This window comes from Mobula birostris, chromosome 9 (genome assembly GCF_030028105.1).
Source record: "Mobula birostris isolate sMobBir1 chromosome 9, sMobBir1.hap1, whole genome shotgun sequence".
NCBI classification, from domain to species: Eukaryota; Metazoa; Chordata; class Chondrichthyes; order Myliobatiformes; family Myliobatidae; genus Mobula; species Mobula birostris.
The window spans coordinates 146,598,617-146,623,311 of record NC_092378.1 but is presented as its reverse complement, the minus strand read 5'-3'; the positions used below and the strand labels follow the sequence as shown (position 1 = coordinate 146,623,311).

Here is a 24,695-nt window from a genome sequence, read left to right as displayed (position 1 = left end):
CTCAGAGGCTGGTGAGAGTACGACAACACTCAATACTCCTCATATCCATGTATCTATCTTAATTTCTCTTAAATGTTGAAATGGAACCCCTATCCACCACTTATGCTGGCAGCTCGTTCCATAACCCCACCACCCTCTAAGTGAAGAAGTTCCCCCTTAAACATTTCATCTTTCACCCTTAACCTATGACCTCTAGTTCTAGTCTCAGCCAACCTCAGTGGAAAAAGTCTGCTTGCATTTACCCTGTCTATAATTTTGTATACCTCTATCAAATCTCCCCTCATTCTCCTACACTCCAGGGAATAAAGTTCTAACCTGTTCAATCTTTCCTTATAACTAAGGTCCTCAAGTCCTGGCAACACCCTTGTAAATTGTCTCTGCACTTTTTCAGTCTTACTTACATCTTTTCTGTAGGTGAGTGCAGGGAAGTGCTGCTGCTGCAAAAAGCTAGTTTCCATGCCTTTTGTAGCCCAGTGTATGTCTGCCCATGATGATAAACTTGAACTTAATGGGACAAATGGCTTCCCTCAGGACTATGAGACCTTCCATGCAACATTGGGTTGATATCAATCTTGCATCCATTTTGGGAGCACCTGGATAATGTGAGATGCAGAGTGAACTTTGCTGATGACGAATTTATTTCTTTAGATGTAAAACATGCATTTGACTTGGAGTTTGCTGAGCATCCAGCAGCTAGCTATAGGAAACAAACAGGCAGCCACATTTTGGAGCACCGATAAAATTGGACGACAGACCTTCAGCAATGTACAGGGAGGGATCGGTTTTAGGCTCATGCTTCGCAGATCATACCTTAACCGTCAGCAGGAAAAGGAGGACAGCAGCCAGGTTGGTGAACACCTGACTCAGCTGCGCCATCTGGTAGAAGTTGGTGAAGCAGTCTCGGTTGGCAAGGTAATGCGCCCACTGCTTGTCGCCAATTTTGGCGCGCTTCAGATGCACAGCCACACAGCAGACACTGAGGACGATGACTGACCACTGCAGGTAGTTCCAGAACTGGAGGAAGTACGCTTTTCCCTCGTGACACATCAGGACCACTTCACTGATTGTGAAGTAGACGACAAACAGCAAGAGAAAGACCTGTAAGGAAGCAAATGGTCAATCCTTTCCTTTCTCTGGTTTACGCCAACAGAGGATCACTAATCCTCTTCAGCAGTTACATCAGGTGTGGCGAACATTCTTGAGACCTTGGCATAATCTTCTAAAAAAAACATCTTGAGTGTCATGGTAATTTTGAGCAGAGATTATCATTGATTAATAAATTAATAAAAATAATTATGGACTAAGGAAAAGGATGAGTCCTGTTGCTTATTTACATGGATTCATTGTTTTACCATGAATAAAAGTATAAGACATTGACATAAATGAAGCATTTTAGAAAACCTGTTCAAAATTAATACTAATCTTTCAAAAAGTCAATTTAACTTCTACATAGCATTGTTATTGTAACTATTTACCGCCTAAATGCTGATGTGTACACCAGGTCCACAAGGATTTTAAAACATATCATCGAACCTTGTGTGTTCTTGTTATTGTCTGGCTGGTGCCAAGTCAATGTGAGACCTTTCGTGTGAAAACATCTCATTACTCTTGGGTTGTAAAATATCATTTGCTGCTTCATTTGGCAGCAAAGATAATCATTATGTATCTTTTTTATTATGGGAGGATTAAATAACTGAGGGGCGGCATTGCATGCCATGTGCCAACTAAAGTTTTGTGTGTGCCATCTTGGGCACGTGTGCCATAGGCTCGCCACCCCTGAGTAATTTTAAGTCGACAACCATCTGGCTATTTGTCTATTTTCAATTTTGGGGCACATTTTGTGGCATATTCAAAATGAAAGTCAAAAGTCAAAATAAAATTTCTTATGAAAGGACATAAAGGACCTTGAGATTCATTTTCATGCAGGCATTTACAGGAAAATAAAGAAATATAATAGAATTTTCAAAATATCTATAGACAAACAAGGACTGACAAGCAACCAATGTGGGAAAGAGGACAAATTGTGCAAAAAAAAAAGTAATGCTGAGAGCACATGTTGTAGGATTGAATCCTGATTGATGACCACTGTCACTGTAAAGCTTTATGCTAAAGGATGTAACTATGAAAATGGACAAGGGAGAGCCAGTGGATGTAGTGTACCTGGACTTTCAGAAAGCTTTTGATAAAGTCCCACATAGGAGATTAGTGGGCAAAATTAGGGCACATGGTATTGGGGGCAGAGTACTGACATGGATTGAAAATTGGCTGGCTGACAGAAAACAAAGAGTAGCGATTGACGGGTCCCTTTCGGAATGGCAGGCGGTGACCAGAGGGGTACCGCAGGGTTCAGTGCTGGGACCGCAGCTGTTTACAATATACATTAATGATTTAGATGAGGGAATTAAAAGTAACATTAGCAAATTTGCCGATGACACAAAGCTGGGTGGCAGTGTGAAATGTGAGGAGGATGTTATGAGAATGCAGGGTGACTTGGACAGGCTGGGTGATTGGGCAGGTGCATGGCAGATGCAGTTTAATGTGGATAAATGTGAGGTTATCCACTTTGGTAAGAACGGGAAGGCAGATTATTATCTAAATGGAGTCAAGTTAGGAAAAGGGGAAGCACACTGAGATCTAGGTGTTCTTGTACATCAGTCACTGAAAGCAAGCATGCAAGTACAGCAGGCAGTGAAGAAAGCTAATGGCATGCTGGCCTTCATAACAAGGGGAATTGAGTCTAAGAGCAAAGAGGTCCTTCTGCAGCTGTACAGGGCCCTGGTGAGACCACACCTGGAGTACTGTGTGCAGTTTTGGTCTCCAAATTTGAGGAACGACATTCTTGCTATTGAGGGAGTGCAGCGTACGTTCACAAGGTTAATTCCTGGGATGGCGGGACTGTCATATGTCGAAAGATTGGAGCGACTGGGCTTGTATACTCTGGAATTTAGAAGGCTGAGAGGGGATCTTATTGAAACATATAAGATTATTAAGCGATTGGACACGCTGGAGGCAGGAAGCATGTTCCTGCTGATAGGTGAGTCCAGAACCAGAGGCCACAGTTTAAGAATAAGGGGAAGGCCATTTAGAACGGAGGCTTTTTCACCCAGAGAGTGGTGGATAATGGAATGCTCTGCCCCAGAAGGCTGTGGAGGCCAAGTCTCTGGATGCTTTCAAGAAAGAGATGGATAGAGCTCTTAAAGATAGCGGAATCAAAGTTTATGGGGATAAGGCAGGAACTGGATACTGATTGTGGATGATCAGCCATGATCACAGTGAATGGCGGTGCTGGCTCGAAGGGCCGAATGGCCTACTCCTGCACCTGTTGTCTATTGTCTATAACCACAATGCTGTCTGCCAGTGACATTGACAGCTGGACTGAAGGTAAAGTATGGCCGCCTGTGTTTAAACAGATGTATTATAGATTATAGAAAAGTGGAGGGCTATGTAGGAGGGAAGGATTAGATTGATCTTAGTAGGTTAAGAGGTCAGCACAGTGTCCTGGGCCAAAAGGCCTGTACTGCGCTGTATATCTTTAAATATATAAATAAACAGATGTCCACACTACAGTAACAGCAAAACAACATTATATTGTATATTAGTGTATTGCTGTGATAATTTAATTATCTGAATAAACTTTTGTAAAAAAAAGCATCCTATCGACAGTTGGAGCCTCACCATTAAGGTCACTTGACCAGGCAGGCAGCAGGGGTGGTGGGAGAAAACCAAATGCTAGATGTCTGCTGGTGTGGTGAGAACTTACCATCATGACAAGCAGAAAGTCCATGCCCGCACTCAGACGCAGCAGAGAGAACGGCTTGATGTCAATGGCGGTGAATGCTCCCCCCGACACGGGGAACTCTACCAACACACTGACCACGCTGAACAAATCCACATTGGGGCAATACTGGGTAAACTCAACAAAGACCACTCGGGTCCTGCCAACACAAAAGGACAAGACATTGTTTTAAAGTTTGCACAACGTATTGCTTTGCAAGTTTATCAGCAAGCAACCTACTGATCTCATTACATAGAATATAGAACGGTACAGCCTAGCATAGGCCCTTCAGCCCGCAATATTGTGCCGACCCTTTAACCTAGTCTAACGCTTCCCTCCTGGATAGCCCGTCATTCTTCTTTCATCTATGTGTCTATCTAAGAGTCTCCTAAATGTCCCTGATGTATCTGCCTCTAGCACCAATCTTCTCCGTGGATTGTCACCTTGTCGTGGTGGAGAGGCTTGTGTGGCCCTGTGATCCCGAGAGCAATGCCGTCTGGAGCTATGCTCCTGGTAGGGTCACCCATGGCAGTAAGGTCAAGGGTGAGGTCCCTGACAAAGAACAATCCAACCAAGACCTCAACGGTGGAACAGGTGGACGAAGTTACTTCAAACTCATCGGCTGTGAAGGCGGATGAAGGCTGCAACAAATCCATCAGCTCCAATCGTCGTGGTTTCCATGCCATTGGAATCAGTTGGTTGATTTGTGAAGTATCATGTGCTTCTTGGAGTGCAACATCAAGTACACGTTAAACAAATACACGCACAGGCGTCTTCACTCTGTGGGCCACTTCTTCAGAATGAAGACCATCATCCTCGACCTCGAGGGATAGCCACGACTACCACCATCCCTGGCAGCACATTTCACGCAGATGCCAATCTTTGTGTTAAAAATACTACCCTGACATCCCCCCCCATACTTCCCTCCAATCACCTTAAAATTATGCCCTGCGATAAACGGGAAGAGGCGAGAGCGAAGCGCCAACTCTTTTTTCTCTCCCCCCCCACCATCCCTTTCGCGAATCGGCCCGGACAGCAGGGCTCTCACAGCTAACGGTTTAAAAAGTTTGTCTGTTTGGCGAGGTAAGTGGGTGAGTGGACTTATTTTTCCTGTTTCATTCGTGTAGAATTAGATAGCATGCCTGCAGGGTTAGTGCTTTGTTCAGGGTGTCAGATGTGGGAATCCTGGGAGACCTCCAGCCTCCCTGATGGCCACATCTGCGCCAGATGCACCAAGATGCAGCTCCTCAGAGACCGTGTTAGGGATCTGGAGCTGCAGCTTGATGACCTACTGCTCATCAGGGCAAGTGAAGAGGTGATAGACAGGAGCTACAGGGAGGTAGTCATCCCTAGGCTACAGGGGTCAGAAAACTGGGTCACTGTCAAGAGAGGGAAGGGAAATGCCCGGATAGTGGAGAGCACCCCTGTGGCTGTCCCCCTCAGCAACAAATATCTTGTTCTGGATGCTGTTGAGAGGGATGACCTGACAGGGAACGCCCACGGTGACCGGGTCTCTGGCACTGAGCCTGGCGCTGTTGTGCAGGAGAGAAGGAGGGAGAAGAGAAATGCAGTAGTCGTGGGGGATTCCATAGTCAGGGGAACAGACAGGAGGTTCTGTGAGCCTGATAGAGATACCTGCATGGTGTGTTGCCTCCCAGGTGCCAGGGTACGGGATGTCTCGGATCAGGTCCTGAATATTCTAAAGGGGGAGGGTGAGCAGCCAGTTGTCTTGGTACACGTTGGTACCAATGACATAGATAGGACAAAGGAGGAGGTCCTGAAGAGAGATTTCCAGGAGTTAGGAAGGAAGCTGAGAAGCAGGATCTCCAGGGTAGTAATCTCAGGGTTGCTACCTGTGCCACGTGCTAGCGAGGGCAAGAGTAGTTGGATCAGGCAGATGAATGCCTGGCTGAGAGACTGGTGTAGGAGGCAGGGCTTCAGATTCTTGGATAATTGGGATCTCTTCTGGAGGAAGTATGACCTGTTCAAAAAGGACAGGTTACACCTGAACCCGAAGGGGACCAATATCCTGGCAGGAAAGTTTAATAGAGCTGTTAGGGAGGGTTTAAACTAATTTGGCAGGGGGATGGGAACCGGAATGATAGAGCGGAGGAAGAGGAAAACAGAAATAAATCTAAGATAGTGAGCAGTAAAGATGTCAGGAAAGACAGGCAGGTGATGGGGCAAATGTGTAGCCATTGGGATGAGTTGCAGTGCAATAAAGTTGCAGTGAAATCAAAGCAAAAAGTATCAAATACTGGTCTTAAGGTGTTATACTTAAATGCACGCAGCATAAGAAATAAGGTGGATGATCTTGTTGTACAGCTACAGATTGGCAGGTATGATATTGTGGCCATCACTGAGACCTGGCTGAAGGATGTATGTCTCTGGGAGCTGAACGTCCAAGGATACACGGTGTATCGGAAGGATAGGAAGGTAGACAGAGGGGGAGGCGTGGCTTTATTGGTAAGAAATGATATTAAATCATTAGAAAGAGGTGATATAGGATCGGAAGGTGCAGAATCTTTATGGGTTGAGCTAAGGAATAGCAGGGGTAAAAGGACCCTGATGGCAGTTATTTATAGGCCTCCAAACAACTGCAGGGATGTGGACTACAAATTACAACTGGAAATAGAAAAGGCTTGTCAGAAGGGCAGTGTTATGATAATTGTGGGGGATTTTAACATGCGAGTAGATTGGAAAAATCAGGTCGGCACTGGATCTCAAGAGAGAGAATTTGTAGAACGTCTGCGAGATGGCTTTTTAGAACAGCTTGTTGTTGAGCCCACTAGGGGATCGGCTGTACTGGATTGGGTGTTGTGTAATGAACCGGAGGTGATTGGAGAGATTGAGGTGAAGGAACCCTTAGGAGGCAGTGATCATAACATGATTGAGTTTACTGTGGTTAGCCCATTGCTTTGCTTTGCTTTTAAGTTAGTTGCATGGTGGGTTTTTTTGGGGGCTTTTTTTTTCCTTTTCTCTATTGATATATATATAAAAATTAGTATACTATTATGTTACCTTGGTACGTTATGTTTAAATTACATTGTTTGTATCTTTTTTTTGTATTAATATCTCCTGTAATTTTATTATATTCTAACAGTGTATTAGTGCCTATATGGTTTACCTTTTTGTATACTTATTTAATAAAAAGATTTAAAAAGAAAAAAGAAAGAGTTTTCTGTGAAATTAGAAAAAGAGAAGCCGAAATCTGATGTGTCGGTGTTTCAGTGGAGTAAAGGAAACTACAGTGGCATGAGAGAGGAACTGGTCAAAGTTGACTGGAAAGAGACACTGGCGGGAAAGACGGCAGAGCAGCAGTGGCTGGAGTTTATGCGAGAAATAAGGAATGTGCAAAACAGGTATATTCCAAAAAAGAAGAAATTTTCGAGTGGAAAAAGGATGCAACTGTGGTTGACAAGCCAAGTCAAAGCCAAAGTTAAAGCTAAGGAGAGGGCATATAAGGAAGCAAAAATTAGTGGGAAGACAGAGGATTGGGAAGTCTTTAAAACCTTACAAAAGGAAACCAAGAAGGTCATTAAGAGAGAAAAGATTAACTATGAAAGGAAACTAGCAAATAATATCGAAGAGGATACTAAAAGCTTTTTCAAGTATATAAAGAGTAAAAGACAGGTGAGAGTAGATATAGGACCGATAGAAAATGATACTGGAGAAATTGTAATGGGAGATGAGGAGATGGCAGAGGAACTGAACAAGTATTTTGCATCAGTCTTCACTGAGGAAGACAGCAGGATACCAGACACTCAAGGGTGGCAGGGAAGAGAAGTGTGCGCAGTCACAATTACGACAGAGAAAGTACTCAGGAAGCTGAATAGGCTAAAGGTCGATAAAACTCCTGGACCAGATGGAATGCACCCTCGTGTTCTGAAGGAAGTAGCTGTGGAGATTGCGGAGGCATTAGTGATGATCTTTCAAAAGTCGATAGATTCTGGCATGGTTCCGGAGGACTGGAAGATTGCAAATGTCACTCCGCTATTTAAGAAGGGGGCAAGGAAGCAAAAAGGAAATTATAGACCTGTTAGCTTGATGTCGATGGTTGGGAAGTTGTTGGAGTCGATTGTCAAGGATGAGGTTACAGAGAGGCATATGACAAGATAGGCAGAACTCAGCATGGATTCCTTGAAGGAAAATCCTGCCTGACAAACCTATTACAATTTTTTGAGGAAATTACCAGTAGGCTAGACAAGGGAGATGCAGTGGATGTTGTATATTTGGATTTTCAGAAGGCCTTTGACAAGGTGCCACACATGAGGCTGCTTAACAAGATAAGAGCCCATGGAATTACAGGAAAGTTACATACGTGGATAGAGCATTGGCTGATTGGCAGGAAACAGAGAGTGGGAATAAAGGGATCCTATTCTGCTTGGCTGCCGGTTACCAGTGGTGTTCCACAGGGATCAGTGTTGGGGCCGCTTCTTTTTACATTGTACATCAACGATTTGGATTATGGAATAGATGGCTTTGTGGCTAAGTTTGCTGACGATACGAAGATAGGTGGAGGGGCCGGTAGTGCTGAGGAAATGGAGAGTCTGCAGAGAGACTTGGATAGATTGGAAGAATGGGCAGAGAAGTGGCAAATGAAGTAAAATGTTGGAAAGTGTATGGTTATGCACTTTGGCAGAAAAAATAAACGGGCAGACTATTATTTAAATGGGGAAAGAATTCAAAGTTCTGAGATGCAACGGGACTTGGGAGTCCTCATACAGGATTCCCTTAAAGTTAACCTCCAGGTTGAGTCGGTGGTGAAGAAGGCGAATGCAATGTTGGCATTCATTTCTAGAGGAATAGAGTATAGGAGCAGGGATGTGATGTTGAGGCTCTATAAGGCGCTGGTGAGACCTCACTTGGAGTACTGTGGGCAGTTTTGGTCTCCTTATTTAAGAAAGGATGTGCTGACGTTGGAGAGGGTACAGAGAAGATTCACTAGAATGATTCCAGGAATGAGGGGGTTAACATATGAGGAACGTCTGTCCGCTCTTGGACTGTATTCCTTGGAGTTTAGAAGAATGAGGGGAGACCTCATAGAAACATTTCAAATGTTAAAAGGCATGGACAGAGTGGATGTGGCAAAGTTGTTTCCCATGATGGGAGAGTCTAGTATGAGAGGGCATGACTTCAGGATTGAAGGGCGCCCTTTCAGAACAGAAATGCGAAAAAATTTTTTTAGTCAGAGGGTGGTGAATCTATGGAATTTGTTGCCACGGGCAGCAGTGGAGGCCAACTCATTGGGTGTCTTTAAGGCAGAGATTGATAGGTATCTGAGTAGTCAGGGCATCAAAGGTTATGGTGAGAAGGTGGGGCAGTGGGACTAAATAGGATAAAATGGATTAGCTCATGATAAAATGGCGGAGCAGACTCGATGGGCCAAATGGCCTACTTCTGCTCCTTTGTCTTATGGTCTTATGGTCTTATGGTATATTACCCATTTCTATCCTGTGAGAAAGGGTCTGCATGTCCACCCTGTCAATGTCTCTTATCATCTTGTACACCTCTATCGAGTCAACTCTTATCCTCCTTTGCTGCTAAGAGAAAAGCCCTAGTTCACTCAACCTTTCCTCATAAGACATGCTCTCTAATCTATTCTGGTAAACCTCCTCTGCACCTTCTCTACAGCTTCCAGTATCTGTGAAAATCTCACAGATATGCCTTTAGAAAGCACTGCTTTTGAACTAGTATTGTACACAAAGCAAAACAGAGATAGGAACTTAAAATGTAATTTTATTAGAAAAATGCCCTATTGTTGCCTCTCATAATTTTATAAACTTTTACCCAGGTCTCCCCCCAGCCTCTGAGACACTAGAGAAAACAACCCACTCCAACTTCTTTCGTACAAATGACCTCAAATCCAGGCAGTATCCTGGTAAACTTCTCCTGCACTCTTTCCAAATCCTCTGTTTGTTTTCTGTAATGGAGTGACCAGAATCGTACACCAAAGTTTTCCTTCAACAAGAGAAAATCTGCAGACGCTGGAAATCTGAGCAACACACAAAAAATGCTGGAGGAACCCAGCAGGCCAGGCAGCATCAATGGAAAAAAGCACAGTTGGTGTTTTGGGCTGAAACGCTTGGGCAGGACGAAGCTTTCCTTCCTCGGCATAACTAGCTGCTGAGCTTTTGTAATGACATCTCCATTGCCAAGTGCTTGGGTCTCTACCAAACCAATGTCTGATGGCAACAGGAGTTCAGAAAGAGTAAGGTCTTGCCTCTGAGATGTGTCAGCGCTGAGGGTAAAATCCAAAGCTCTGGGACTGCAGTCAGTTGGATGAGTTAAAGCGTAATAGGGGGCCAAATTTAAAAAGGGTGATGAATACCAAGCTGAATGTATTGTATTTTAATGCACATGGTAAATGGAATAAGGTAGATGACTTTGTAACACAATTAGTGAATGGCAGTAATGAGAATTGCTGAATCGTGGCTGAAAGAAAATCGTAATTAGGATCTTAACACCCAAGGACACATATTGTATCGAAAGGGTAGGCAGGTAGGCAGAGGGGGTGGGGAGGCTCTTTTGGTAAAAAATGAAATCAAATTCTTAGAACAAGGTGACATAGGATTAGAAGATGGAGGATGCATGTGGGTAGAGATAAGAAACTGCAAAGGAAAAAGACCCTGATGGGAGTCGTGTACAGATACCCAAACAATAGCCATAATGTGGGATACAAATTTCAATGAGAGATAGAAAAGGCATGTAAAAAGAGCAATTATGCTATAAACATAGGGGATTTTAATATGCAGGTAGATTGGGAAAATCAGCTTGGTGCTGGATCCCAAAATAGGGAATTTGGAGAATGCCTATGAGGTGGCTTTTTTGAGCCCACTAGGGGAATGGCATTTCTGGATTAGGTGTTAGACATAGACATAGACATACTTTATTGATCCCGAGGGAAATTGAGTTTCGTTACAGCTGCACCAACCAAGAATAGAGCATAAATAAATCAATACAAAAACCACAAACAATCAAACAACAATATGCAAACTATGCCAGATGGAAGTAAGTCCAGGACCAGCCTATTGGCTCAGGGTGTCTGACTCTCCACGAGAGGAGCTGCAAAGTTTGGTTGCGACAGGCAGGAACAACCTCCCATGACGCCCAGTGTTGTATCTCGGTGGAATATGGCTGGAGTCCAACAGCAAAAAGTTCAATATCCGGTCTACAAACACGTTCCTCGATCGTAATATGACCAGGATTGCACCATCCGTTGCTAACCAGAACAGCAAGCCCCCAACTCCTTTACGTTTACCACTCTCAGTGCACTTCCGGTCAGCCCGAACAGTCTGGAAGCCCTCCATGGAAAAGTTTTGGTCGGGTATGTCCATGTGCAGCCACATTTCAGTAAAACACATAACACTGCTCTGGGTTATGTAGTGACCCAGATTTAAATAGGGAGCTTAAGGTAAAGGAGCCCTTAGGAGACAGTTATCATAATATAATATAATTCACCCTGCTGTTTGAGAAGGAGAGGATAAAGTTAGATGAGGAGGTATTTCTTTAGCCAGAAGGTGGTGAATCTATGGAACTCATTGCCATGAAAGGCTGTGCAGGCCAAGTCTTTGATATATTTAAGGCAAAGATGAATTGATTCTTGATTAATAAAAACACCAAAGATTACGGGGAGAAGGCAGGAGAATGAGGTCGAGAGGGATAATATATCAAGCATGGTGGAATGGTGGAGCAGAATTGATGGGCTAAATGACCTAATTCTGCTCATATGCCTTATGGTCTTATGCTTCTGAAAATCCAACTGTTCCAAAAAATGGAATGTTTATATATTTTTTGATAACACTCACCTTCTGTCCAGCCAGTTGCTCTCCTGTAACCGCCACAGAGTGGAGTTGCTCTGGTCCATTGTCCTGCCCAGTTTCTGCACGTATCCTCCGCTGTCCGCCACTGTTGTCTGGCCCCAGTACCACACCCTGGGGGAGATTGAGTCAGATGTGATAATACTCACTTCACTTTGCAGAAACATGGAATAGAACAGCATGATGCAGGCCTTTCGGCCTACAACATTGTGCCAACATCTTAACCTGCTCCACGATCAATCTAACCCTCCCCCTCCCACATTGTCCATAACATTCCATTTTTCTATCATCCATATGCCTATCCAAAAGTCTCTTAAATGTCCCTAATGATTCTGCCTCTAACACCAGCCCTGGTAGTGTTTCCAGACACCCCTCACTCTCTCTGTAAGTACCCAATGTCTAAATTCCTCCCACATTCCTAAAATGTAAGGTTAGGGTTACTTCCAGTATATCCATGGACTGTGTTGGGCATTGCTGCAAATGACACATTTCACTGTATGCTTCGATATTTTGATGTACATGTGACAAATAATGCTGATATTTATCTTTATTGGGCTTTCAGGAAATCAAGGGATGTGTGGCTGGTGCAGAAATAAAACAATCGTATTGAATACTGGATCCGAATAGCCTACTCTCTTGCAACTATGAGAGTCACAGAACACAGAAACAGGCCCTTTGTCCCATCAATCTCTGACCACACAGACCATCAATCTCCCAATTATAATCACCCTTCACAATTCCCTCTCACGTTCTGCCACTCACCCACACACTGAGCTGATTTACTGACAATAATTGACCCACCAACCCAGATGTGGGAGGAAATTGGAGCTCCTGGAGGAAGCCCACACAGTTACAGGGAGATCTCCGCAACAGAGATCAGGAGCGAACCCAGAACATTGGAGCTGCCAGGCTGCTGTACTCATGGAGTCATTGAGGACTACAGCACAAAACAGGCCCTTCGGCCCATCTAGTCCATGCCAACCTGTCCCATTGACCTGCACCTGCAGCATAGACCTCCATACATCTTTCATATACGTACTCAGCCAGATTTCTCTTAAATACTAAAATCAAATACACTGGCAACTCATTCCACACTCTCACCACCCTTTGAGTGAAGAGGTTCCCCCTCAGGTTCCCCTTAAATATTTCACCTTTTACACTTAACCCATGACTGTTAGTTGTAGTCTCACCCAACCTCAGTGGAAAAAGCCTGCTTGCTTTTACCCTATCTACGCCCCTCATAATTTTGTATACCTCTTTCAAATCTCCCCTCATTTTCCTAAGATCCAGGTTCTAACCTATTCAACCTTCCTCTATAACTCAGATCCTCAGTCAGTGGGAACTCTCAGAATCAAAGACTGCTCTCTCCCAGAGAACAGAAGGTTTGGAAATGGATGAGTCTAACCATTGGGGTTACCAGTCCAGTAAGACAGACACCATGCTGCCCAAACCAAGATTTCAGAATGCATCATTACTCTGCTAGATCAGGTGATGAGTACAGCCAGGCGTTGCTCCGATTCGTGACTGGGCTCTTCCATCCAACCTCGTAGTCACTGGTATCTTCAACCAAGGGGTAGTGTAAACATTGTCTGGTCACTGGAGATGGGGGAGCTTGCTGAAGGCATTGAACTGGGTGGGAGACAGAAAAGGAAACATGGCTAGCCTGATGTGTTTCATTAATGGTGGAAACATTCGAGACAGATATAAACCCAGCCAAGTATTCCAGCTAACTTCACCCTGAATAGGGTTTAACCAATCCTAACTGGAAAAGCCAAATTTCAAAGAATGATTTGGCAATGGTCCATCATACACTCTATAAGCCTCTGAAGAATTTACGATGGACATCACTATTTCAAGTAGGCTGTTACATTCAAACTAACAAAATAGAATTTATAAATAGAAGTAAGAATTTCTACCATCAAGAAGGAGATACAGGAGCCTGAAGGAGATACAGGAGCCTGAAGACACACAGTCAACAGTTTAAGAAGTGCTTTTCTGAATGCACGATGAACCCATGTACACTAGCTCACTATTTTTGCTCTTTTTTGCATTATTTACTTAATTTTATTTTCTTTATATATTTTTCCTATTGTAATTTATAGTTTTTATGTACTTCACTGTACTGCTGGTACAAAACAACAAACTTCACAAAACATGTCAGTGATATTAAAGCTGATTTTGATTCTAAAGGAAGGTTCTGTAGTTTAATCTCAATTTGAACAAATCCAGTAATTTTCAGTTCCCAGTGTATCCAACAGACTGAAAAACTGGGTAAGCAAAAGTCCCTGATGGTGATGTATGGGGGTAAACATCTTGTCAGCATCCTCAGAACAAATAAATTCAACTCTCAATCTTCTAAATGAAAATGAATAGAGGCCTGCATTACCCATAGATCATTCCTCACTCTATTTTTATACCGAGTTAACCTTTTATGAGCAGACTCCTATAGAAATGTCTCCTTCCTTGAATAAGGAGACTAAAACCGTAGGCATTTCTCTGTACTATTGAAGCAAGACTCCCCTACTTCAGTCTCCATTGTCCTGTGAAGTAAATTTTCCATCCACTTTCCTCAGTACCATCTGATTAGAGTCAGGGCCAAACAGAATGAAAGCAGGCCATGCCGACGATGTTGGCCAATGAGACAGACCCTCTGCCTGCATTTGTATTGTAGCCCTCTAAACTTCTCCTACTTATGTAATTATCTGGATAAGTACATGAATAGGACAAATTATACTTGTCTAGGGTTTTACATGTTGCTAATGTGTCTACCTCAACTGCCACTTAGACCAGGAGACCGTAAAATATAGGAGCAGAATTAGGCCATTTGGCCCATCAAGTTTGCCATGCCATGTCATCATGACTGATCCATTTTACCTCTCAGTTCCAATCTCCCACCTTCTCCCTGAATCCTTTCATGCCTTAATCAATCATGAATCTATCAACTTCTGCCTTAAATATATGTAAAGACTTGGCTTCCACTGCCCACCTATCGGGGCGGTGCTAAGGTGGTGCTAGCTGGTGCTATAGCCTCAGTAGAAATTACAATAGCACCACCAAGAAATTAACTGAAATTTCACATACAAATTGCAGCTGCTTTACTTTCTCTGTATAGTTTTGAATACAGCTTGTTTCTCTAGTTGATCTAGTGAAACAGTGCCCCCAACTACCATAGCACCCATGCAACAATAAAGTTATAAACTCTGTCAGATCCACTCTGTTCTTCTGCTTATTCGTTCGTTGTCAATGTCTTGCCGTTGCTGTCCATTGGTTAGATCAGTTAAGCTGATCTAAGATCACTTAAGGTGGTGATGTCACTCACGCGAGAGATTGATAGTATACATCCAGGCGCATATCCGTGGTCTCGCGAGACTAACGGATGCCACACACATACATTGTGCTTTTACAAACTAGCATGGGCCTGGCACGTGCATTATTTTGGCCAGCGTGAAAAATGTATCGACTCTTAGTGAGAAAATGACCTGATCCAGAGGAATCAGTGGTGTCTCAGTCTGAGCCTGTCTTAATTGAAAGTGACATGCAGAAAGAATTAAGTGGGGATGAGGATGACAGCAGTTCATCGAAGGAGTGTGAGGGCGAAGTAGAGGAACAAGAAATGGAGCGGGATTCGGAAGAGAACAAGGATGAAGCTGCTCTTAATGCTAGTGGGAATACTGTTAGCGACATTAGCCAGCAGCCTGAGGAAGTACCCCATCGGCCAGCATTGAAAAAGTACCCTTCGCTGCTCGCAACAGTTTGGCAATCAGCAAGGGAGTTTTATTCGTGGCTAGCTTGACTAACTGGAATGTTCGATCACGAAAGATACTACGTTCTGCTTCGCATGCAGGAATTTCCTGTGTGGAGGACATGTTTTCCATTCTGAGTCTACCTTCACTGTCACCGGTTACCGCAACTGGCGGAAAGCTACAACAGCTTTCAAAACCCACCAGATAAGTGCAGCTCATGAGTTTGCTATGGAGACACGGACCGAATTCAGATTGAGAGATCAAGACAGTTCGAGATTGGGAAATATGCTTGACAAAGGCCATGAAAAGATTGTCCAAAAAAATCGTGAGTATATGAGAGCAGTGGTTGAGTCTCTAGCAAGGACAGACAGTGAATGACACGGTGGAATTTCTAGCTCCAATGAGACCCAACTGCGATGCATTTATAGATTTATGCAAACTAATCTGCATACCGTTAACTCTAGCTGTGACATCTGCCTCATGCAAACAAAGTTTCTCTTGCCTCAGACGCCTCAAAAAATTGCTAAGGAATAGCAGCGGCGATGCTCGGAACAGCAACTTGCCCCTGTTGGCCATAAACAGCCAGAGGACCAAAGCACTTGATATCCAGAAAATAATTGATGCTTTCACTACCAATCACAACAGATGGATTGTGCTTCTCTGAAAACATCAATGGTGAGTGCAGTTGATTTAAAAAAAATTGATCCAAGACTAATGCTGATTATAATTATTATTTTGTGGTGGATACTCCATAGTCCTTATGTTTCCTGCAAATCCCAAAATATTACATTTACTGCTATTAACCCTACTGGTTTTGCTTATACTTCCAAGCGGTGATTCTGTTGATTTTTTTTTTAATTCAGTAGCCAAATTAATTGAGGTATTCCATGGTCAGAGTACGATTTGTCCAACTCCTGGTAAAGCCTTGGCTTATTTGACTTTAATAACGGTGTATCTTTTGACTTTGTCTGTCTATGTAATGCGAATAGCAGTGGACCTTGTTGTGTTTTTCAGTTGAAAAGCACACATTTGACACTGATTGCAGGATTGGTGCGCGATTCACGTTGTGCTCTGTTGGTTTGTTTGTTGATGCTCTGTGTAGCCCGGGTTGCCTCTGATGCTGTTGACACTGTCACAGTTCACTTCTATACTATATTTATCAATTGCTGTTGCTTGTGAATCAACAGAGGCATTTATAGTAGGCACATAATGCTTGAAACTGACTTTTGAACGCCACGCGTCTGGCCTTGCGAATACATATTACCACACAGTACATCCCTCAGCACCATCACTGAATAATTCAGCCCCACTGTAGCACCAGCAAGAAAAAAGCTCTGGCGCTGCCACTGCCACCTGTAGCAATGAGTTCCACAGATTCACCACTCTCTGGCTAAAGAAATTCCTCCTCATCTCCATTCTAAAAGGATGTCCCTCTATTCTGAGGCTGTGTCCTTTGGTCTTAGACGCCCCCACCAAATCATAGGAAACCTCTTCTCTAACTTGACTCTATTGCGGCCTTTCAACATTTGATAGGAGTCAATGAGGTCCCACCCCCCTCATTTCTGGCAGCTCATTCCAAACTTGCACTCTACTCCCGTGAAGAAGTTGCACCTGATGGCCATTTTAATCTCTCACCTCTGATCTTAAACCAGTGACCTCTTGTTTTTAGCAACCCATCCATGGGGAAAAATATCTCGCGCTGTCTATGCTTCTCATGATCTTATGTACCTCTATTAGGTCACTTCCACAATCTCCTACATTCTAGGTCTAGAGAATTAAGTCCTAGTCAATGCAACATCTCCTTATGACTCAGGCTCCCAAATCCAGACAAAAATCCTGGTAAATCTTTTCTGCAGCTCTTCCTAGTTCAATATCGTCTTTCCTGTAACACTAGACCTAAACTGTACACAGCACTCCAAGTGTGGCCTCATCAATGTCTTAGGTAACTACAACATAACTTCATAACTCCTAGACGCTTACTCCTTGTTGGATCTGACTGTTCAATTCTAGGGTTCAACTGTTCAATTGTTATTTTCTTTGCAGTTTAACAACTAATTATCTGCTTGTATTTTATATAATTACTTATATACAAGTAACTGATTACTATGATTCCTATAGTATGCATATAACCGTTTAATATAAAGTATAACTCTGGAAGCTTCTTTGTCCTGTATTAAGTGTATAAGTGTTTTCTCATTGGCTAATTTGGTACTGTAGTACTGTATTGGCAAAGTGCTCTCTAACTGGTGAATTATTATCTATGGATTTGAATGGAATTTTTCTTATCTCTCTGGGTATAAAATAGTTGTTGTGTTACAGTCGCCATATTCTTTTTCCTGTGCTTTCCCTGTCAAGTTTTCTTCTCTTCCATTAACTCTTCACAAAACGATTATATTGCAATGTTTGTCTTGATCCTGAATTTTGAAAGAACTGCCAATTTTAAAATTAGAATCCATCATCTGAAAGGCCTAGATAGGGTGGATGTGGAAAGATTGTTTCTGATCGTTGGGGAGTCAGAGATGAGAGGGCGTAGCCTCAAATCAGAGGGATGCCCATTTAGAACAGAGAGGAGGAGGAATTTTTTTTGGTCGGAGGATGGTGAATCTGTGGAACTCATTGCCACAGATGGCTATGGAGGCCAAGTTGTTGTGTATATTTAAAGCAGAGGTTGACAGGTTCTTGATTAATCATGGTGTCAAAGGTTACTGGGAGAAGGTAGGAGGTTAAGAGGGTTAGTAAATCGGCTACAACTGAATGGTAGAGCAGGTTCGATGGACCAAATAGCCAATTCTACTTCTATGTCTTATGATCTACTGTTTTGTACTTCATGTACATGATATCCGTCTCTCTCTAAGAAAAAAGTTATCTTTCATCTTTCTCCAGTTAAACATTGATTCTGTTTTTTCATTCCCCTGACCAAAGTGGGAAACCTCACATAGTTCCACGTCGTACGGCATCTGCCAAATATTTACTCTCGCCCCATCTAACTTATCTATCTCTCTTTGTGAACCATTCCTATTATTCTCACAGGGCACCTTTCATCAGTATCTTTGGCTACAACAAACTCAGTCCTTTTATCCAAGTCATTAATGTTGTCTGTAAATAGTTGGTGTCCCAGTTCAGTGGCACTCCACTAGTTGCAACTTAACAACTGAAAATGAGCCACTTATCCTGACTCTGTTTTCACTTAGTAAGCCAATCCTCTGTCTACGCCATCATGTGTGCGTGAATCTTTTATTAAATCAAATTTGGAAATCCAAATAGACCACAGCCAACAATCTTCTTTAAGCACACTGCTTGTTAAATTCTTATAGAACTCTGGTGAAAAAATATTTTCCTGTTATATATCTACAAGAAAGATATCAATAAGATCGAAAGAGTGCAGAGAAAATATACAATGATGTTATCGGGACTTGAGGACCTCCTCCATTATGTAACATTTCTACCCTGGGAGAAGGATTCTGACTCTCTACCATACGACATTGGAATAGAATTAGGCCATTTGGCCCATCAAGTCTGCTTTGCCATTCCATCATGTCTGAATGACTATCCCTCTCAACCTCATTCTCCTGCCTTCTCCCCATAACCTCTGATGCCCTGGTTAATCAAGAACCTATCAAGTTCCATTTTAAATATAGCCAATGACTATGCCTCCACAGCCATCTGTGGCACAGTTTCACCACCCTCCACCGAAAGAAATTCCTCCCCATCTCTGTTCTAAATGGACCTCCCCCTATACTGAGGCTGTGCCCTTAGTCCCAGACTCCCCCACTATGGAAAACATCCTCTCCATGTCCACTCTGTCTAGGCCTTTCAACGTTCGATAGGTTTCAATAAGATCCCCCCTCATTCTTCTACACTCCAGCGGGTACAAGCCGAGAACCATCAAACACTCCTCATACATTAATCATTTCATCCCCGGAATCATTCTTGTGATCCTCCTCTGGACTGTCTCCAATGCCATCACATCCGACTCTATTTATTGCTCTCACATTTCCATGTCTGCAATTTGCACTAAAACACCTCAAGGGCATGCAGGGTTCAATATAATTATAAGAACTTTTACCATGGTTTACTTTTGAACGAACTTGGCGTAGTCGTGCACAACCCAACAAAGTCCTGCTTCGGTTGTTGTAGAGATATGGCAGCAATGCCTCTGCCATCCACTTAAATAGTTCCCCTGATCTGAAAGAGACAGAGAATCAGATGGTCTCCAATGAAGCATGTGGTTCAATACCTTAAACAGGGGCAATATTAGGAACAGGCTTAGAATTGTCCTCTGATACCATAAGGGTCAACATATGGTGCATTGGCCTTCATTAGTTATCAACTGAGATCAAAATTCGCAAGGTAATGTTGCAGTTCTACATCCAGTGGCCACTATATAAGCTACCCCCTGCTACTCAACAAGTGGCCACTGACCTTCTGCTGTGTAGCCCATCCATTTCAAGATTTGACAGGATGTGTGTTCAGAGATACTCTTCTGCACACCACTATTGTAACACGTGATTATCTGAGTTACTGTCAGCTTGAAACAGTCTTGCCATTCTCCTCTGACCTCTCTTATTAACGAGGCATTTTTACCCAGAGAACTACTGCTCACTAGGTGTGTTTTGTTTCTCATGCCATTCTCTGTAATCTCTAGAGACTGGTGTGTATGAAAATCGCAGGCCAGCAGCTTCTGAGGTACAAATTTGGGACCAGTGATCATTCCGTGGTCAAAGTCACTTAGATCACATTTCTTCCCCATTCTGATGTTTGGTTTGAACAACAATTGAAACTCTTGACCTTGTCTGCATGCTTTTATACATTGAGTTGCTGCCACACAATTGGATTAGATATTTGTATTAACAAGGAGGTGTGCCTAACAAAGCGGTCACTAAGTGTACACACCACACCTGGAATATTGTGTTCAGCTCTGGCCGCCTCATTACAGAAAGGATTTGGAAGCTTTAGAAAGGGCGCAGAGGAGATCCACCAAGATATTGCCTGGATTAGAGAGCATGTCTTATAAGGAAATGTTGAGCAAGCTGGGGCATTTCTCCTTGAAGTGAAGGAGGATGAGAGGTGACTTGACAGAGGTGTATATGATGATAAGAGGCATTGATAGAGTGGACAGCCAGAGACTTTTTCCCAGGGCAGAAATGGTTAATACAAGAGAGCATGATTTTAAGGTGAATGGAGAAAGTATGGGGGGCGGGGGGGATGTCAGAGGTAGGTTTTTTTTATACAGAGTGGTAGTTGTGTGGGATCAAGGGTGATAGTAGAGGCAGCGATATAGAGACATTTAAGAAACTCTCAGATAGGCACATAGGTGAAAGGGAAATGGGGGGGCTACGTGTGAGGGAAGTATTGTTGATCTTGGAGTAGGTTAAAAGGTCAGCATAACATGATGGGCTGAAGAACCTTATTGTGCTCTATGTTCTGTCTTGCGTGAGCTGCTCAGTGATTCTGTCGAACCTCGTGCCCATGGAGAGTAGGCTGGTTACCGTGACGTGCTGAGATGCGTCCACGTCTCTCTGCTGTTTCTTGCGGCAGCTGCAACTTGCTCTTGTGTAGGGTAGTGGTACGGACTGGGAGGACAATAAGACCATAAGACATGGGAGCAGAATTAGGCCATTTGGCCCTTTGAGTCTGCTCCATCATTCTATCATGGCTGGTTGGTGTTCATTGGAATGTGGGCAGATTAATATGGCATTGGTGTATAATGGATTGTGGGTTCTGACAGTCAGTGGATTGGTCCTTGTGATTCTGATTCTGAAGCAGGTCTTGACTTAAACACTGACTCAGCACGCACGGTAAAGATAAGGTTTCAGATGATACTCGGTGTCCCACCTTTTGATTTTCTGCAACTCCACCCCTCTTCTTACTCCGACCAGACCCTGTCGAATCGAACTGTGCAGGAGCCGACTCTGGGCATCTCTGAACGAGTCTCCATAATTAATCAGCAAGACGACCAGCAGAAACAGCATGTAAATGATGAAGTTCTGGAAGAGAGGTTACAACGAGCCCCGTCAGTTACATCAAACATCAACGCAACCAAAACGGTCAAGAATCAGAGTCAAAATCAGGTTTATTATCACTCTCATGTGTCGTGAAACTTGCTAACTTAGCAGCAACAGTTCAATGCAATACATAATATAGAAGAGAAAATAATAATAATAAAAAATAAATCACAGTATATGTATATTGAATAGATTAAAAATTGTGCAAAAACAGAAATACTATATATTAAAACAGAGAGCCCAGCACACCAAAAGCTCCTGTCAAGAAAGTAATCATTTTAAGTTGAAGTGTCTCTTCAAGCTGAATAGTAATATCATAATATCGACCTGTGCCTCACTGGCATGTTGCACGGCAACACTTGGCGTTTCTTTAACAATTGTCTGTTTTTAAGAGGCCGAGTTGCTAGCTCGACGCTCAACCAGGCACGGATGCAAAGTGTGCAAGGAGATGGCCGACTTGAGCCTGGGACCACTCTCCAAAGTCCGGTGCGGATGCCACTGCACCACCGGCTGGCTAACATGAAGCTGAAGTGAAAGGTTAATTTATGAGGAGTGTTTGCTGGCTCTAGGCCTGTATTCACTGCAGTTTAGAAAAAGAGGGAGGGGGGGTCTCATTGAAACTTACCCAATATTGAAAGGATGTAGATAGAGTGAATGTAAAGATGATATTTCCTATAGTGGGGGAATCTGGGATTAAGGGCACTGCCTCAGAATAGAAGGGTGTCCATTTAGACCGGGGAACAGCCAGATGACTCAGTACATATTGGTACCAATGACATAGGAAGGAAAAGCAATGAGTTCCTGACAAGAAAATTTAGAGAGCTGGGTAGAAAGCTGAGAAGCAGGACCTCCTGGATAGTAATTTCTGAACAGCTGCCTGTGCCAGGCACCGGTGAGAGTAGAAACAGGATGATCTGGCAGATAAACGCGTGGCTGAGAAGCTGGTGCAGGGGGCAGGGCTTCAGGTTCTTGGATAATTGGGATTTCTTCTGGGGTAGTACGACCTGTTCAGAAGTGACAGATTGCACCTGGAGCCAAGGGGTCCAATATTCTTGTTAGAACTGTTGGGGAGGGTTTAAACTAACTTGGCTGGGGGGTGGGAACTGGAGTGAAGGGACTCAGGAAAGGACGGATGGTAAAAAAGTAAAGATAGCATGCAGTCAGATTGTCAGGAAGGGCAGACAGTTGATGGAACTTAGTTGCAGCCAACAGACTGAGTATGAAATCATTAAGGATGCAGAGTCAGAAAGGATAGAAAATACGGTACCCAAGGTGTTGTATCTAAATGCACGTAGTATAAGAAATAAGGTGGATGATCTTGTTGCAATATTACAGACTGCCAGGCATGATGTTGTGGCTATCACTGAATTGTGGCTGAAGGATGGTTGTAGTTGGGAGCTGAATGTCCAAGGTTACACATTATATCGGAGGGATAGGAAGGTAGGCAGAGGGGGTGGTGTGGTTCTACTGGTAAAGTATGGCATCAAATCAGTAGAAAGATGTGACATAGGACTGGAAGATGTTGAATACTTTTGGGTTGAGTTAAGAATCTGCAAGGGTAAAACAATGTAGATGGCAGTTATATACAGGCCTCCCAATAGTGGCTTGGAAGTGGGCCACAGGTTACAAAAGGAAATAGAAAAGGTGAATCAAAAGGGCAATGTTATGTAGTCATGGGAGATTTTAACATGCTGGTCGATTGGGAGAATCAGGTTGGTAATGGATCTCAGGAGAGTGAGTTTGTTGAATGCCTATGAGATAGCTTTGTAGAGCAGTTTATCATTGAGCCTACTAGATCAGCTATATCGGATTGGGTGTTACGTAATGAACCAGAGTCGATTAGGGAACTTAAGGTAAAAGAACCCTTAGGAACCAGTTATCACAATATGATTGTGTTCAACTTGAAATTTGATAGGGAGAAAGTAAAGTCTGATGTAGAAGTATTTCAGTGGAGTAAGGGAAATTACAGTGGCATTACAGAGGAGTTGGCCAAAGTAAATTGGAAGGTGCCACTGGCAGGGATGACAGCAGAGTAGTAATGGAGTGCATTTCTCAGAAAAATGAGGAAGGTGCAGGATAGATGTATTCTAAAAATGAAGAAATATTCAAATGCTAAAATAGTACAACCGTGGCTGACAAGGGAAGTCAAAGCTATTGTAAAAGCAAAAGAAAGGGCATACAACAAAGCAAAAGTTAGTGGGAAGATAGAGGATTGGGAAGTTTTTAAAAACCTACAGAAAGCAACTAAAAAAGTCATTAGAAGGGAAAAGATGAAATGTGAAAGCAAGCTAGGAAATAATATTAAGGTGGATAGTAAAAGTTTTCATGTATGTTAAAAATAAAAGAGAAATGAGAGTGGATATAGGACTGCTAGAAAATGAGGCAGGAGAAATAATAACAGGGGACAAGGAGACGGCTGATGAACTCAATGAGTATTTTGCGTCAGTCTTCACTGTGGAAGACACTAGCAGTATGCCTGATGTTGTAGTGTGTGAAGGAAGAGAAGTGGGTGCAGTCACTGTTACAAGAGAGAAGGTGCTCAAAAAAATTGAAAGACCTAAAGGCACGTAGGTCACCCAGATCAGAGAAACTGCACTCTAGGGTTCTGAAAGAGGTAGCATTAGAGATTGAGGTGGCATTAGAAATAATCTTTCACAAATCATTGGCATGGTTCCAGAAGACAGGAAATTGTAAATGTCACTTCACTCTTTAAGAAAGGAGGAAGGCAGCAGAAAGGTAATTATAGACCAGTTAGCCTGACCTCAATGGTCGGGAAGATGTTAATGTCAACTGAAGGATGAAGTAATGGAGTACGTGGTGACACAGGACAAGATAGTACAAAGTCAGCATGGTTTCTTTCAGGGAAAAACCTGCCTGACGAACCTGTTGGAATTCTTTGAGGAGATTACAAGTAGGATAGATAAAGGGGACGCAGTGGATGTTGTATATTTGGACTTTCGGAAGGTCTTTGACAAGGTGCCACACATGAGGCTGCTTACCAAGTTAAGAGCCCATGGTTTACAGGAAAGTTACTTAACATGGTTAGAGCAGTGGCTGATCGGTAGGAGGCAGCGAGTGGGAATAAAAGGATCCTTTCCTGGTTGGCTGCCAGTGACTAGTGGTGTTCTGTAGGGGTCGGTGCTGGGACCACTTCTTTTTATGCTGTATATAAATGATTCAGATAATGGAATAGATGGCTCTGTTGCCAAGTTTAGACATGATACAAATATTGGTGGAGAGGCAGGTAGTGTTGAGGAAACAGGTAAGATGCAGAAGGACTTATACAGATTAAGAGAATGGATAAGAAAGTGGCAAATCAAATACAATCAACACACACTAAATGCTGGTGGAA

At 43.1% G+C, this 24,695-nt stretch overlaps 1 protein-coding gene across 5 annotated transcripts in view; it reads right to left on the bottom strand.

The window, feature by feature from the left end:
* Positions 1 to 24,695, bottom strand: part of pkd1a (polycystic kidney disease 1a) — a 291,165-nt gene that overhangs the window by 16,048 nt on the left and 250,422 nt on the right. For all 5 annotated transcript variants that reach the window (XR_011887311.1, XR_011887313.1, XR_011887314.1 and 2 more), the window contains exons 39-44: positions 21,174 to 21,325; positions 19,405 to 19,523; positions 13,071 to 13,224; positions 11,584 to 11,709; positions 3,761 to 3,935; positions 811 to 1,098 (exon numbers count right to left, since the gene is read on the bottom strand). Coding sequence is in view for 1 of the 5 variants with exons in the window: in XM_072269063.1 (XP_072125164.1) it covers positions 811 to 1,098; positions 3,761 to 3,935; positions 11,584 to 11,709; positions 13,071 to 13,224; positions 19,405 to 19,523; positions 21,174 to 21,325 (1,014 nt within the window). In the remaining 4 variants the exon portion in view is untranslated. The remainder of the gene's footprint in view (positions 1 to 810; positions 1,099 to 3,760; positions 3,936 to 11,583; positions 11,710 to 13,070; positions 13,225 to 19,404; positions 19,524 to 21,173; positions 21,326 to 24,695) is intronic.